Source organism: Idiotropiscis lumnitzeri, chromosome 1 (genome assembly GCF_059441095.1).
Source record: "Idiotropiscis lumnitzeri isolate Australia: NSW breed Sydney's pygmy pipehorse chromosome 1, RoL_Ilum_1.0, whole genome shotgun sequence".
Lineage (NCBI taxonomy): Eukaryota > Metazoa > Chordata > Actinopteri > Syngnathiformes > Syngnathidae > Idiotropiscis > Idiotropiscis lumnitzeri.
The window spans coordinates 26,886,954-26,901,722 of NC_142391.1; the positions used below are offsets into that span (position 1 = coordinate 26,886,954).

General features: G+C 41.3%; 3 protein-coding genes across 4 annotated transcripts in view; 1 reads left to right on the plus strand and 2 right to left on the minus strand.

Moving 5' to 3' along the window:
* The window catches only part of adgrv1 (adhesion G protein-coupled receptor V1), a 95,581-nt gene extending 91,153 nt beyond the window's left edge, over nucleotides 1–4,428 (minus strand). The window contains exon 1 of the mRNA XM_088292310.1: nucleotides 4,198–4,428. Within this exon, the coding sequence (XP_088148436.1) occupies nucleotides 4,198–4,216 (19 nt within the window). The 5' untranslated portion in view covers nucleotides 4,217–4,428. The remainder of the gene's footprint in view (nucleotides 1–4,197) is intronic.
* Nucleotides 4,429–6,086: 1,658 nt separating this feature from the next.
* Nucleotides 6,087–11,510, plus strand: lysmd3 (LysM, putative peptidoglycan-binding, domain containing 3). 2 transcript variants are annotated; one of them, XM_088292331.1, is made up of 3 exons: nucleotides 6,087–6,216; nucleotides 6,909–7,180; nucleotides 10,013–11,510. In XM_088292331.1, the coding sequence occupies exons 2-3, from the start codon at nucleotides 6,914–6,916 to the stop codon at nucleotides 10,697–10,699; spliced, it is 954 nt and encodes a 317-aa protein (XP_088148457.1). In that variant the 5' UTR covers nucleotides 6,087–6,216; nucleotides 6,909–6,913; the 3' UTR covers nucleotides 10,700–11,510. The 2 variants fall into 2 exon arrangements, with proteins under 2 accessions (XP_088148457.1, XP_088148456.1); XM_088292330.1 differs by having other exon boundaries at nucleotides 6,113–6,281.
* A 289-nt stretch (nucleotides 11,511–11,799) lies between these two features.
* On the minus strand, nucleotides 11,800–14,725 carry polr3g (polymerase (RNA) III (DNA directed) polypeptide G). Its single transcript, XM_088292333.1, has 8 exons — nucleotides 14,549–14,725; nucleotides 14,311–14,442; nucleotides 13,491–13,620; nucleotides 13,025–13,090; nucleotides 12,898–12,954; nucleotides 12,476–12,540; nucleotides 12,278–12,388; nucleotides 11,800–12,203 (listed from the first exon to the last, which is right to left on the minus strand). The coding sequence occupies exons 2-8, from the start codon at nucleotides 14,419–14,421 to the stop codon at nucleotides 12,114–12,116; spliced, it is 630 nt and encodes a 209-aa protein (XP_088148459.1). The 5' UTR covers nucleotides 14,422–14,442; nucleotides 14,549–14,725; the 3' UTR covers nucleotides 11,800–12,113.
* Between the last annotated feature and the right edge of the window lie 44 nt (nucleotides 14,726–14,769).

Below are 14,769 nucleotides of genomic sequence, written 5' to 3' on the forward strand. Positions count from 1 at the left end.
TTTGGAACGGGTATTACTTCATTGCGTGGAACTGCTTGGGTCTGGATGAAATGCTGATTGCATTTCAAAAGGGCTTCTAAAAGAGAGGAGACGACGCAGGACATTTATTGAGGACAAGCCGGACTTCAACTGAGCAGAGCACAATTTTAAGACGTGAACTTTAGTTCTCGCATGCTACTTTTAGGGTTTTGCACAAATTACTGACATGGACACAGTTCTCTTTACGGTTTTTCCTACAACTTTTGGAGAGCAGACCTCGACTCCAGAAGAACCCAGACCATACTATTCATAATGGCCTTTTTTGTTTCTCTCCCCTCTCGGTTGTAAACAAGGACACGGCTGCACACACATTCACAGTACAGTAGGTGTCGAGGCTCCCTTTTCAAGAACGCCAAAGTGCCAGATGGCAGCATAGAAGCTATTCATTTTCTCGCCTATTGATTGACTACCACAACGTAGCAGTATTGACTCTTCAATCTCATTTTATAACCTGCCTCAACGATTCTGGCCGAATTAATCACAAAATCACGAATACGACTTTTTTGTAATACATATTATATAATTGGGCATCATAAAGTATCAATATCATGCATAGGTATCACTTATCAAAATGAATGAAATAATTAATTTGGAATGTTGTCAGTTGTGATTGGAACTGATTTTTAACAACTGTATCGCTCTTGTGTCAGTGTCACCTAGTTTGCAGTCTAAATAAGACCAACATGACAGCTATTGTGCTCGATAAATCACTGGCCTCAAAACAGGGGTTCAGAACAGAGATCTTTATATTTCCCAAAGAGGCATCTTGTATTATCTGTGAATCTAAAGCATCCCATTGTCATCTCGCACCCCTGCAGGGCTTTGCATATATGGATGACCTCAATGTTTAGTATCTTGAGATGTTTATCTCACAATGCTAAAATCTACAATGGCAGGCATTAAGAAAAAGAAAATAGTGGATGAATGCATCTGTTAGAGATAAATACAACCACTCAGTGTTCGACCACTCCTGCCAACTTTTAACATTCCTCTGCCAAGACTAAATATACAACAATGAGGGACATCAAAGAATGAGAAAGGAGCTGGTACATGAGCAACCCCCCAACTGCAGCGACACATTGAAAAGACTCTATTTTCCAAGTTGCAACAAACACAAACGACAAACTAATTTAAAACTATATTTCCCATTAATTTAAAGAAAATTACTGAATTCAGTTTTCAAGCATTAAAAGAGACATAAATCATGGCATTACAAAATATGAGAGATTGTGGTATTCAAGGATTATCTTGTGTGACTTTGTGACCAAACGCCATCATTCCAAGACACCATTGCTTTGACTTTATAAATATAAAAAGCTTCAAAAAAATTAACTAGATGCACAGCGGCGGTCCCATAACTTGAATGGTGTGTGCCCCCTTTGGCATCTCCTCACACAAACATTTACTGTTAAAATTGTGAAACATATGAATATTCTTCAGTTTGATATAATAATAATAATAATAATAATAATATTAATAATTCATTGTATTCATAGGCCCATTTCAGGGCACTCAAGAGAAGAGCCTGTACAATAAAAATTACAGAACATAAAACATTTGTTAAAAATGTACCAAAAACAATCTAACCTTAGCTCCTCCCCCAAATTCAGAGATGTTCGAGAAACAAAGATGTCAACTTCCTTTTTATCAATAACCTCGCACATGTTTTCATTTATCAACAAAATAATTGAAAAGCCCTTTTAATGTCTCCACAAACGCCAATCATTTACATCCGTTTAGTTCCCATAACAGCCACACACTCACACACAAGCATGCACACGCACACAAAAATTATGCTTTGTGCGGCTGCACAAAGTGGACATCCCAGAAACCACCACTGTACCTGTTTAGAAAAAAAGTACATTTAATCGTTATTTTAAATTCAAGTGTCTGTTTAGTGATTGCTAGAAGGCAAAAAGGAAACTGCGTGTCGTCTCAGACGTGGTATGCACATGGAACATTTGTTAAGCTTTGTGAATTTCTATTTTAAAATCGATATTGAATATGTAGTTAGAATTTTAATAAATAAATCCATACTTAGATAATCACATTTACAAGAATATTTTTGAACAGCCTTGCATATTAGATAATTACTTATAATTAATACTCCGCAGACAAATAGTCAGGAATAAGCTGCAATGTGATTTTTAAATGTATACAGCTGAGACAATGAAGCCAATGCACAAAGCACACGCACTTTATCACCGTACACAGTATTTGATTATATGTAGACGAGCACTTGGTCACGTGCCGTTCTAAACTCAACAGGACCTAAATGCGTTTGGTACGGACCACCAAAGAGACCTCAAATTTGTTGGCCATCACGAGTGGTCCACCACTTCCCTGTCCCTCTGCTCCAAGGTCAGCAACCGCTGAAACATGTCTCCCATCAGGAAGCCGAAACGATGATGGGATTTACGGAAACATGGTATCCAACATTGCCATTATACAAGACTTAACTATGGTTTTGATTTATAACGTGTCTATTGAGTCAAGCTGAAATAAACTTTTTCAGGGTTTCCAGCCCTCGTGGTCTCATTCAGATTCAATCAGAAACACCGAAGAAATATTTTGGTTTCTGTCAGAGTGGCACAACTGAGCCTTCTGAGACTTTTTCTCAACTTAAACCAAGGTGTATTTCTTATAAAAATCAGTTTGTAAAACAAATCCTTCATAAACCTGGTCATTTGTAAACTGAGGTTCAACTATACGCAATTTTTTCATATAGACAGACACAGATCTGATCGTATGGATCGGATCGCGTACCGTGTTGCACTTTATACAAAAAAAAAAATCGGATATGAAATTACAGTAGACACAATCTCGTCCATGCCAGTGAATTTCTGTGACGCCAACATTATTCCTCAAAATCATTGTCATTTAGTACTGTTGCGTATCATTTCCCTCCATGGCCGCACACTGGGAATGCAATCCCTCTCTCGTAGCCTGCAATCATCCATCTTAGCCTGCCTCCTATGTGCAACACTTCAGGCCTTCTCATCAATGAGCAGCCCCCACTAACGGCACCGACCCCCTTTTGTGCCGCTCGGCCATTAGGAGCCTGAGACAGAAGGAGGGCGAAGCAGGCAGTAAAACAGTTTCCTCCCCGTGAATCACATTCGGGCCCTCACACGGGCCACTGGGGAGCGGAGGGGGGTCTGACCCCTTCCAGGCAATGACATAAACACTAACAGACAAAGGACCGGCAGCAAGAGAGGATCTCAGGGGTTGTACGTCGAGTCGACAAAATGGATGGTGTTAATCAAAGTGTGCAGATTTTGCGAAACAAAAGGCCTGTGATGCTTTGTGATGAAACAATTGCCATTCTTTTTGCGGCAAGACAGTTGGCGTGGAACAGGTGTAAGAGCTGAATGGATACAGAAGCTGCTCCCTCCCTTCCTGCCCCGGTGCGAGATGGGATTAAACCGGGTTGAGGCAACAAAAGAGATTGGCCACAGAAGATGACATCATGTCAAAGCAATTATAGCGCGCTGAACAGGTTTCATGACTCAAAAAATTGCATTCTCAATTGATGTACACAACCAAGCTTTGCATTATAGTCCATTCCCTTCACAAGTGTGCCAAGATTACTTATAGCTCGAGTAGCCCTATACATTGGGTTGGGGGGCTTTTTTCAAAGTCCCCCCCTCCCCTCCACCCAACCCTTAGTTCTGTGCGTTTATGTGGACCCCTGTTTGATTTTGGAGGGAGAGGGGGAAAGCCCACACAAAGAGTAGCAATCACATTGGAGATCCAGCATGTAACCATGGAAGCGTTTTGTCTCCGTCGTCAATGGGCTCGCCGGCCATTCATTTTACTGGTCGCGTTGAATCAATATTTAGGCTTTTCGGTGTTATTAGCCGTTTTAAGGAGGGGGGGGGGCGAGGGGAAATGGGGGCGTTTGGCACAGTGCGAAAGAAAATTAGCACCGTGTCACTTTTAATGGTGTTCTTCTAGTGTCGTCGGCGTATAATACGTCTGCATCTGTCCGTCTTAATTGAGGAGTGACGATTCAATAGTCTCCCCTCTTTATTAATTATTCGCACTATTATGCTATAAGAAATACAAACTTAATATAGGTATAGAAATATTCAGCCAGGGCATAATAAAGCGTAACAGGCTTACTTTTAGAAGGATATACAAGAAAAAAAAACTTACCTGACCACTCCAAGTCCATGACTAATTATCGAGCCGTCCTAGAAAACATGGATATTCCTCCTCCTCCTATTAAATTCTGTTTAAAGGTCGGTTATCCCTTCCGATAGTGGTAGTAAGATTAGGTGGAACGGGTACGCCATTTAAATAACGGGGGATTGTGGTGGGTCAAAGTAACGGTTTCTCCTCTCTCTCCCCACCGGTGCGCAGCGGCCATGTGAGGGCTACGCAAACGGGAGCGCGCACGATGACCCGCTCCAAAGATTAGCGAGCTGTACAGCTCGTTGCGCGTGCACGTCCAGATCGTCTCGAGGTGGCTGAAGCTAATAAAACGCGATGTTAAATTTAATCCGCTGTTCAAGTGTGTTGTTTTTTTTTGGGGAGGCCGACAGCGCCACACCGCGAGCCGAAAGCAAACTTGTCAGTGTGTCATTCCATTTAGTAATCTGGAAATGAGTAGCCAAAAGGTGCCTTTGAGATTGAGCCATTTCATCCCCCAAAAAATGTGATTTTCCATTGAATTTGATATCCACTGTATTAAGTAGATGATGTGCTGTTTGAAATACGTTTTTTAAAATATAATTTAGCAAGCAGACTTCATGCAATCAGCAATATCTAAGTGTTTTAGTTTGAAGACCGCATGGGCAATAAGAACAACCATTTGTTTTATGTTAGCATTTAATGTGCAAATAGTGGACTTTATCTTGGAACAAAATGTTGTTAGCAAGCTGAATATATTTCACATTACTGAAAGCTTTTTATGTCAATTGATATTTCACCACACAAAGTGGTCCAAATAAAGAAACCTGTCTGTTTGTTTATTCTGAAACTGGCCTGTTTCAGCCTCAGTCAAAAAAGACAAAATGTTGTTAGTGGCACTGAAAACAAAATGTTCAATGTGATTACATAATACATGATATATAATGACTTGTTTTAGCAAATTACACTGTTTGTGGAAAGGTTTATTTCTTTCTTTTATTTTTTTGGGGATAATGAGACATTCAGAGGAACTCCGTAGTTTCAGTATTCTGCTGCATTTTCATGATGACTGGAGACGTGGGAAGTGGGAATGCGTAGACATACATGTTTATTTGGATGAGGATTTTTTTTTTACTGTAGCGAAGTAACTACAACACACTGCTTTATTCTTTGGAACGGAATAGCTCCGGGTCAATGTAACGTTCCAACACTAGGCGAATGAGTCGGCTAGAACTTTTGATGTAAACATCAATGCCTGACTGCCTCCTCACACTTAACAAACGATAAGCTTAGCTAAATGTCCGAAACATAACCAGTCGCGGTTAGTGTGCACATTCTTGCTCGGAGAATCGATCGACACGGTATTTTTTATTTTGTGGAGGTGATACAGAACACTTTTATACTTTCACGGGTGGAAGTGGGCAAGAGTATCCATTCTGGTGGCGAACGGTTGCCGTTTCAGACAACTGATCTGACAATTTGAGCCATATTACCTCCAATATATATTACCTTGCCACCCTGCTGTGACGTAGACGCTCAAACCGGAAAAAAATAACAAGCCAAGCTGGTGCGAGCCAATTTGTCGTAAATCTCACCACAAAAAAAAAAACACTAATCACTACTGAGTCTTTTACTACTGATGTCATTTATACATGCAAACCTATTCATAAGTGCCGATGTTAACGTCACTGAAGTATTTATTTAATAAGAATGTACATAGGGATGATTATTAAGGATTTTAAATATATTGACCATTGAAGTTAAATACAATTCTTTCACTTCAGAGAGTGATTCTTCCATGGGCCACTTTGAGAATGAGTAGCGAAGTCCATATTTAACCATCTTTTTTTTCTTCTTTTCATATTTAACAATCATGAATGGCGAAAACATCCCGCCTCGATTTGTCTTTTCAGCATGTCTCGCGATAGCTTGAGCACCTCCGAGGCAGTTGACGTCATGACGTCATGGTTGTGTTGACGTGGCCGTGAGCGGCGGTAGCGGCTCGACCGCAGCTAGTATGTGTCGAAGCTGTTCAAGGGGAAGGTGAGACTGACGATTACCTCCAGTAATCATGGATTAAACTGACTGATTGCTGATCACTTATTTAGGTAAAGGTAGTTGTATATATTCTTCTGTATGCGTTACTATTGACTACATCGCTGATCGGTAACCTAGCAGCCCCAACCTGCGCTATAGTGGGCGCTTGTTCGCATTAGCCTAATTTGTACGATGGTGTTTTTTTTCAGATTTCTCTTAATTGTGAATCTTAAAGATATATTTGCGCTTTTACCACAAGACTATTATTACAGTTGATTTAGGTTGTCTCATACGAGCGATGCATATCTCGGTTGCACCGAGACTGATTAGCTTTTTTTTTAATGTTTTTATTTGTTCACAGCTTGCGGCGTGTGAACTGAAGCCACTGTTTGAATTTGTGTCAAATTCCTCATGTCATGTTCGACCAAAAAATTAACGCAGTATCATAAAATATCCACATAGACACACTGAGACTGATAATCGGCTGTGTTACGTAACCAGAAAGGCTCTTGAGATTATACCACCTTGTTTTACTCTCTAATAGTTTATTTTAACCTTTGACGTCAGACGAGTTGGCCAAAGCATCATACATATACAAAAATGTGCATTATATAATTTCCTGTGATTTAATGTTGCTATTGCTTCGTGGTAATACTGAGCTGTTAACGATTAAATTGTGTCACCTTTCCCTAATGCAGTGAAAATGACTAGTCGAGGCCAGCACTATGGCTTCCAGTCGGCCCCCGTGGTTCAGTCCTCTAAAGGGAGTCATGCCTACCTTTTCGGGACCACCGGTTCCGAGAATGAACAGTCCGAGGAGGATGGAGAGAGCTATGAGCTGCGGCCGCGTGGTAGAGAGAGGATTCGGAAGAGCACCTCCAAGGAGAGGATGGATGACATTGTCTACCTGACCAGAGACATCCAAGAGGGGGACACCCTAAACAGCATTGCCTTGCAGTACCATTGCTCAGTAAGTTTGCGCTCACACTTGATAAACAAAAAGGGTCTGCTTTATGATCCAGAGCCAATGAACTTTTATCTTTATAATACAGATCCAATTCACTTTTATTCTTAGTTTTTACACTGAGCTTCTTTGCTGCGACCAAAGCGCACACAGTGAAACCTGAAAGGTCAAACACCATCTATTGGTTCAGATTAAAAGAAAAAAATGTAGCATTCTTAACTGTCATGGTGTCAACCATAGTAATATTGACTGATTTTACAATAAAACACTCCATCTGTTGATTTATTTATCTTTTTTTCCATGGATTTTATCCTGTTCAGGGTAGTGGGGGGGCTGGGGTAAATTTCCAGAGTTTGCTGTGCTAAATATTTGTACGTAAGAAGAATGCAAATGCTGACTTAAGTAGTCTGTTTGCTGTTAAATGGGGGGAAAAGTATTTATTTGACCTGCAGTGGTGTGTTACTCAATCTATTCAAATAATCTAAGTGGACAGCAAAACACACAAATATCGTCAAATAATGCAAAAATGTCCTTAATTAGTTTGTTTCTTGCGGCGGATGACTGGTTATAATGATGGCCTCACAGTGTAGAGGTGCAGGGTTCGATTCCAGCTCCTGCCTTCCTGTGTGGAATTTGCATGTTCTCCACGTGCCTGTGTGGGTTTCCTCCCACATTCGAAAAAACATACATGGTAGGTTGATTGAACACTCTAAATTGTCCTTAGGTATAAGTGCGCGCATGGTTGTTCGTCTTTGTGTGCTCTGCATACTGCCCGAAGACAGGTGGGATGGACTCCAGCACGCCCCCGCGAACGTGTGAGGAGAAGCGGTACAGATAATGCATGGAAGTTTGTTTCTCGTACATGTTAGCAAGTAACAAAAAATAGTGTCATAGAAGGTAAAAGATAAATCACATTATTGAGAAGTTTACGTTTTCAAAAGGGAGTAGCAAGAAGTATAAAAGATAGTCCTTGTTCTTTCTCTCTTTTGACAGATTTTATATTAATACTAAGTTATTCATCAAGTATATGCCAACGAAAGAAAAATACAACCCTTAACATTCCGATAGCACTTAGATGTGCAGAAATTTGCCTATAGCATATTGTGCATGCAGTACATACAAAATGCAAATACCCTAGCAGAGTTATAAATCATTATAGCCTCATAGTCGCACCCAAACTTTAATTTTGAATCACAAATCAAACGTTTTTGCAGTTGTACTGACTGAAACAATTCTGTTATTTTTTTTGCCAACTGTCAGCCTTCCAAGTCATAAACAATAACAAACCAATTAGTCACTACTGGATTTGGTCCATGATTGTCCTTTGTTAATACTAATGTTAATATAATGTTAAAAAATGTTAATATATGATACAAATGTGTGTGTTTTTTTTTTTTTTTTCAAGCTAGTTTACTGAACAATCACAATCCCGCTTGTAGGCCCTTGAGTGCCAACTAGAGTTGCCTCTCGGTTGAACTGTTGCAATAATGACTTTTTGGGGAAACAGTTTAAAACATCCACCCATCCATTATCCGATCTGCTTCGCCTCACGAGGGTCGCCGACGTGCCGGAACCTGTCCTAGCCGTCTTCGGGCAGTAAGTGGTGTACACCTTGAATGAGTTGCCAGCCAATCGCAACAGTACACCAGAAGTTGACATCATTCAACTGGTCTGATCCAGTTGAAGGGTGTGTAAACTTGATGCGTATCCACATAACCACATACCTGCGGGATGTTTGTTAAGTCAACAGGAATCTGTTTAGCCTATTACCTGTATTTAGTCATAGTCGTGGCGCATCGCAGTCAAACGTGACTGATTTGTCATGAAGCTGGAGTGGAACCGTTTGCACCATTTACTGAACCGCACCAGAGTTTTTTTTGGAACTGGAGCGAGACCACCAAGAAGTCATTCAGTTGATTAAGCATAACAAAATGCTTGAAACAAACCAGTGTTGAATTAGAGCGCATTACCTGTGTAGCCGTCAAGACACAGTGCAGCTCTTGCTTATTTTTTTGGATTTTATGTTGTTTCGAAATCAGCCGACAATCAAGACTTATTAACCAAGACTGGTTATTTAATTTCACACTTGATGGGTGCGCTGGCTTTCCAGAGGCTCAAATATTTGAATGAACTTGCAAAGGCTGACTTCAATAATATAGTTTACCAAATAATACATTGAGTCAATGATGCCAATGCAATTGCCTTTGTAGACTTTTACTTTGAAGTTAGCCCTCGTGGTGGCATAATGGCCAGCCTGATTTAAGTTTTCGACGTTTCGGTTTGCCTTATCAGTTTTAGTTGACATTACATAATGGCAACCAACATCAACACATCGCCATCCCAAACTCATACTCGGGCACTAATTTAGGATGCTAAAAAAACAGATAGTTACGCCATCATAGTATGATGTGGCAGCGTTGGGGGGCTAACAACTAGCTTTTAGCATTAGCAACAAGGTAGTTCAAATGCTTTTTTCCTTGGCCTACTTTTTTTTGTTTTTTTAACTGCTTGTTCAATATTGCCTTATAAATTACCTTAAATTGCATTCTTAACTGTAAATGGCCATATTGGACATTAGGAGTTGATTTTATTGGTTATGGCCCAAAATTCTATAGTTTTTTTTTTTTTTAAATCAAGACCGAGTTCCATTCCCCCCTTTCTTTTAGTTATTTATTTATTTTTTTCTTGTCTGGAAAAAAAAAAACAATCCGATGCGTCACACAAAATCCCTTATCTGATTCGTTGCTCCACTAGTATGCATGCATGTAAAAGGTGCGTTTTCCATTATATGTGGATATTATTAAAGCAGATTTCACCGGAGCTTGTCTGTGGTTCTAGGTGGCCGATTTAAAGCGCTCAAACAACCTCCTGACAGAGCAAGACTTATTCGCCCTGCGCTCTGTGAAGATCCCCGTTAAGCGCTTCAGCGTGCTGACTGAAACTCTCAACACTGGAACTCTCAAACCGGCCTCACCTGCTGAATCTCGACGCACGACCCAGATCTCGCCCGGCACCACCCTCCATATAGAGTCGTCCACGGACTCATCCTCTTCCACAGACAGCGTGGAAGGGTTCCTCATGGAGAAGGACAAGGACATTGAGCAACTGGTCAAATCCACGGGGCCGTCCAGGACCAGTCTCAACGAGGTCGTGTCCTCTTTGACGCTCCAGCCGAAGCAGCTCTCGCTGGAAAAAGTGGAGTTCAAACCAGCCACGAAAAAGGACCCTTATTACGGAGCCGACTGGGGCATGAGATGGTGGACGGCGGTGGTCATCATGCTGGTGGTTGGCATCTTCACGCCTGTGTTCTACCTACTGTACTATGAAGTTCTCATGAAGGCTGAAGTGAGCCATCACGGGACGCCCACAGATGTTCCTGGCCACATGCTTCACGCACATGACCATGGCCACGTTCATCGAGAAAAGAGTCACGCAGGAGCTGGACCCACACAACATGCCGAAGATGTGCCTCATGAAGCCCCACAAGGACTCAAAGTGAACAGTGCACCACATGGAAATACATGACAAAAATAGTTTTTAAATAATGACACGATTCAGCAATGCAATCTTGAGAGGGAAAGTCACTTTAGAGTGGGAACACACGTTTATACATTTCTATTAATTTAACGGATCTGGACTTTAATGTTTCCTCTCGTCCAGACTGCTGCCTTTGTGAAGCCAAACATATTGGGTTGTTTCAGATACAAACAAGACATTTCCATGACACTGATGCACCTGTAGCCCAACAAAGGGTTTAATTTTGCTTTTTGGTTATAAAGGAGAACACACACAATTCCCAGGGGTCTTAATGTGTGACAAGGTTTTGTGAAAACACCCCAAGGCGCAGAATTCAAACGCACACCCTAGTAGTATTCGCTTTGCTGAAATTAGCCAGTTTCTAGGGAGTGGTCCTGTCTCATTTTTAGTGAGCAACTGCTTATACAGCTGAGCCACTGGCGAATCCTGCTTTTGTTAACATGACCATGGGTGGACCCTGAGCCTTGCGACTAGCTTGGCGTTTACATGGAAGAGCAGATCCCAGAGGGGAGCAAAAAAAAGGGAGCGCCTTTAAAGAGAAGCGTTTTCATTCGTCGAGGCACATCTGCCTACAGTGTGACTGTGGCATCACAAACACAAACACCACAGATACCGTTTCCAACTTCACCAAGCAATCAAGTTAAGTGCTGGTTACCAAAGGCTAAGGCTGTTTGCTAATGCTAAACAGTGGGTTCATTGGGATTGTAGTGCCTCTCTGCATTGGTTCTCAGACAAGCCAGATCTTTGCCCAGACTCTCAGCCAGTCATGCCTGGCGTCAGAGTTGGCGGCGGATATGATGTCAATCACGATACCTAATAGCTCCAAAGAGCCATCCAATAAATACAATTTTCCATAACGTCTCCTTTGAAGACATTTTACTCGATTTGTTCCATGCCGCATTGTACATCTATTAGGTGAAAATGATTGTTCACATAGTGTTACATTTGGATTTCATTAATATATTTCACGACCATTGCGCCATTGTACACTATTAGTATTGAAAATCTTGAATAACCTTTCTGGATGACTTCACCTTTAGAATGACTGGAGAGTACTGCATTTAAAAATAAAAAGCTCAGTGGAAAACTTCAGAGTTGCACAGAATTCCCACAATATGAGGAAATCATTTTATTTTTTATTTTTTGCAAAAGCCCTTTTTCTTCACCACTTGTGTAGATTTTGGAAAAGTATTCTCTGTTGATGTGCCTTTCAACCTGTGTAATTGTGCGTATAGGCTGGAGAATAAATAAATCTATTTTCAAATATTGCCAGCGTACATACACTTTGGCATTTCGTATTTACAGAGGTCTTTAAAGTAAGGTTGCTTTTTTTTAACAGTATCTTAAACAAAAGTATCATTCTGGAGCAATAATGAAAAGTAACAAGTTGAGCCTGGAAGCATCAGTATGTTGCCTCGCCATCCATATTGTCATCACTACCTGCAGCAAAGTCTTCACCGTTGTCAAAGTAGTTCTCAATGTAGTCATTATCCTACAAAAGAATACAATCTCCTTTTATTATATTGTGACCCGAATGAATTTAGGTGTCATATTGAAATAATTTACCTCTACTTCCTCTTCTTCATATTCCTCTTCTTCAATCTCCTCCTCATCTTCATTTTCTTTGTTTGGTTTCTCCTCATCTGATTTGTCACCATCAGTTTTCTTTTCCAGCTCCTGATGTGTTGACAAGAACGGTCAACATTTGCACAACACCAAGGAACTCATCATTCAACCCCCCAAAAAATGCACAAAACTACTCACATTCAATTTGGTCAACACCGCTTCTGCTTCTTTACTGGATATCTTCACTCTTTTCCCCTTTGGACCTGTTGGATTTAGCCAATCAAAATTCTTACTCAAATCCTGGCCGAATTTTAAATTATGTTTTAGTTGTTGAGTGGGTATAAAAAAAAACCCCATTAGAATATCAACAAATTCACATGGCATTGAAATACAGAAATAAAAAATATACGATTCAATCACAAAGTACTGAATGTAAAAGTTCAATAAAAATTATACCTTAATGTTAAAAAAAAAAAGTTATTAGATTAAATGCAAATTTAATGTAAACGTTAAATACTACTGAACTGTACTTAGGCAGTGATTCTTTTGCATACCACTAGAGGGAGCCCACCAACCCCATTTGTACGATATGGATTCATGTTATAGTTAAAATACTGTACCTGCTTTCACCCTAGTTTTCTTCTGTGGCATCAGCTCCTTTGGGAGGACATTCCAATCTGAAAAAATGAAACTAAAGCGTGACATTGTACTCCTGCAATAGGATGTTTTTAAAAAAAAAAAACATACCTGGTGTCCAGTCATCATCTTGTATCTGCTTTTGCTTCTTGTATCTCTCTGTGTATTTCTCCACATCTGTTTGGAGTAAATGAGACATGCAAAATTCTTTCAGCCCAATGGAATACTAATCAAAATTATTAACCCTTAATGTGGGGGTACAAACCGGACTAGCATAAGTCGAGTTATTTAGGATAGTTTTAAACTGAACACCCCCAGAATATTTTAACAGTCTGTGTTGAAATAAACTGGTCATTTTATCCAAGCAGCCGCATTCGAGTCCACAAATTAAGTAGGCTTGTCTGCACTCTGCAGCAGCTCAAACTTAATATTCCGTAAATCGACCTCTCTCTTCCCCTCACACGAGGCTTATTTAATAAATGACTCACTTGCAGAGAGCGGCACTGTGTTTCTCGGCGGCAGCCACTTTTCATAGTCGGATCCTCTCTGTCCGAAGTTAGGTTTCAAAAGCACTCACCTACCTTATTGGACTGAAACTTGATGTTGTGAGGCATCCGCTGCATGGTTCCCCTCATCTCCTGTTTGAGAGCCAGCATGTAGTCCTCGTCCTCGCCGACCTTCAGGGGGACTGGCTTGAAGTCTGTCGGCTGCATTTTTTTATGGGGTGCAAATATGTGTTATATTGAATTGTATTATCTTTTCAAATCAACCTGCCAACAGGAGGCGGGACTGAAAAAGGTGTTGCCCTATCAGATACAGCCGTTACCATGTAACAATGGCAACCATGGGAGAGCGAGGTGCCAGTGCAATTATATTACTGAATGTCAAGGTGCTATGTTGCAGAGTTATGTACGGAATGTCACACTACATCTAAGATTGCCATCCATCCATTCTCAACCACTTATCCGCTGTTGGGTAAGGTGGGCAGCAGCTTGAGCATGGAAGCCCAGACTTTACTCTCGTCAGCCAACTCTTCCATCCTGATGTGTTCCTAGGCTAGCAAGTCTCTCTCGCGTGCCCTGTGTTGGCCCCGGGACTACCTGTCGATGGGACATCCCCGGAACACCTCACCAGGTAGGCGTCCAGGGAGCATCCTAACCATTTGCCACCTCATCTGGCTACTCTCAATGCGGCTTGACTTTGAGTCCCTCCCATACACCTGAGATTCTCACCCTTTCTCTGCTGCTTGTATCCAGGATTTTATTTTTTTTTTCGGTCACGACCCCCAGCTCGTGACCATAGGTGAGGGTAGGAATGCAGGTCGAAAGATGAATCGAGAATCACCATGACAGACTAATAAGAGTCCTTGCATGATTGTGTATATACTGGATACTTACTGGAAAGAGTGGAGTGGGTGCCAACCTGGCTTCTGGCATGCTCGCCCTGCCAATGCCCAGTGCGTCAATGTTGAAAGTGAATGCAGCCACCCCACGCCCCTTCCCCGCCATGGCTGCAAACCACCTCAATACCTGCACCACACACGCGCGCGCACGAGACTATGACATCATCATGATGACCTGGCCTCAGACTCATGCTTTTCCAACACAATCCCATCGTAAAAATGGACATACTTACTCAAAGTAAAGATGGCGTAAAGTGTTGTCAGGATAAGACAAAAGTCAACGCTTTTTAATTTGAAGACCTGGCTTGTCATACGCGTCCACGTCACGTTTGCATGCTTCCACTTGGTCATTAAACTGAGAAGTGCAAGCTTTGCTACCACGCCAGCTAAAGTCCGCATGTGGTTTGCAGGCTTTATAATTCCCCACCCATGACGTGACGCCACGTTCATTTTC

Bases quoted from the DNA above. Each gene is read 5' to 3' on its own strand.
- lysmd3 (XM_088292331.1), top strand. From the start codon at position 6,914: ATGACTAGTCGAGGCCAGCACTATGGCTTCCAGTCGGCCCCCGTGGTT. The intron at 7,181-10,012 runs GTAAGTTTGCGC...CTGTGGTTCTAG, and splicing joins CCTTGCAGTACCATTGCTCA to GTGGCCGATTTAAAGCGCTC.
- polr3g (XM_088292333.1), bottom strand. From the start codon at position 14,421: ATGGCGGGGAAGGGGCGTGGGGTGGCTGCATTCACTTTCAACATTGAC. The intron at 13,091-13,490 runs GTGAGTGCTTTT...TACTCCAAACAG, and splicing joins GTTTCAGTCCAATAAGGTAG to ATGTGGAGAAATACACAGAG. The intron at 12,389-12,475 runs GTGAGTAGTTTT...TCAACACATCAG, and splicing joins CGGTGTTGACCAAATTGAAT to GAGCTGGAAAAGAAAACTGA.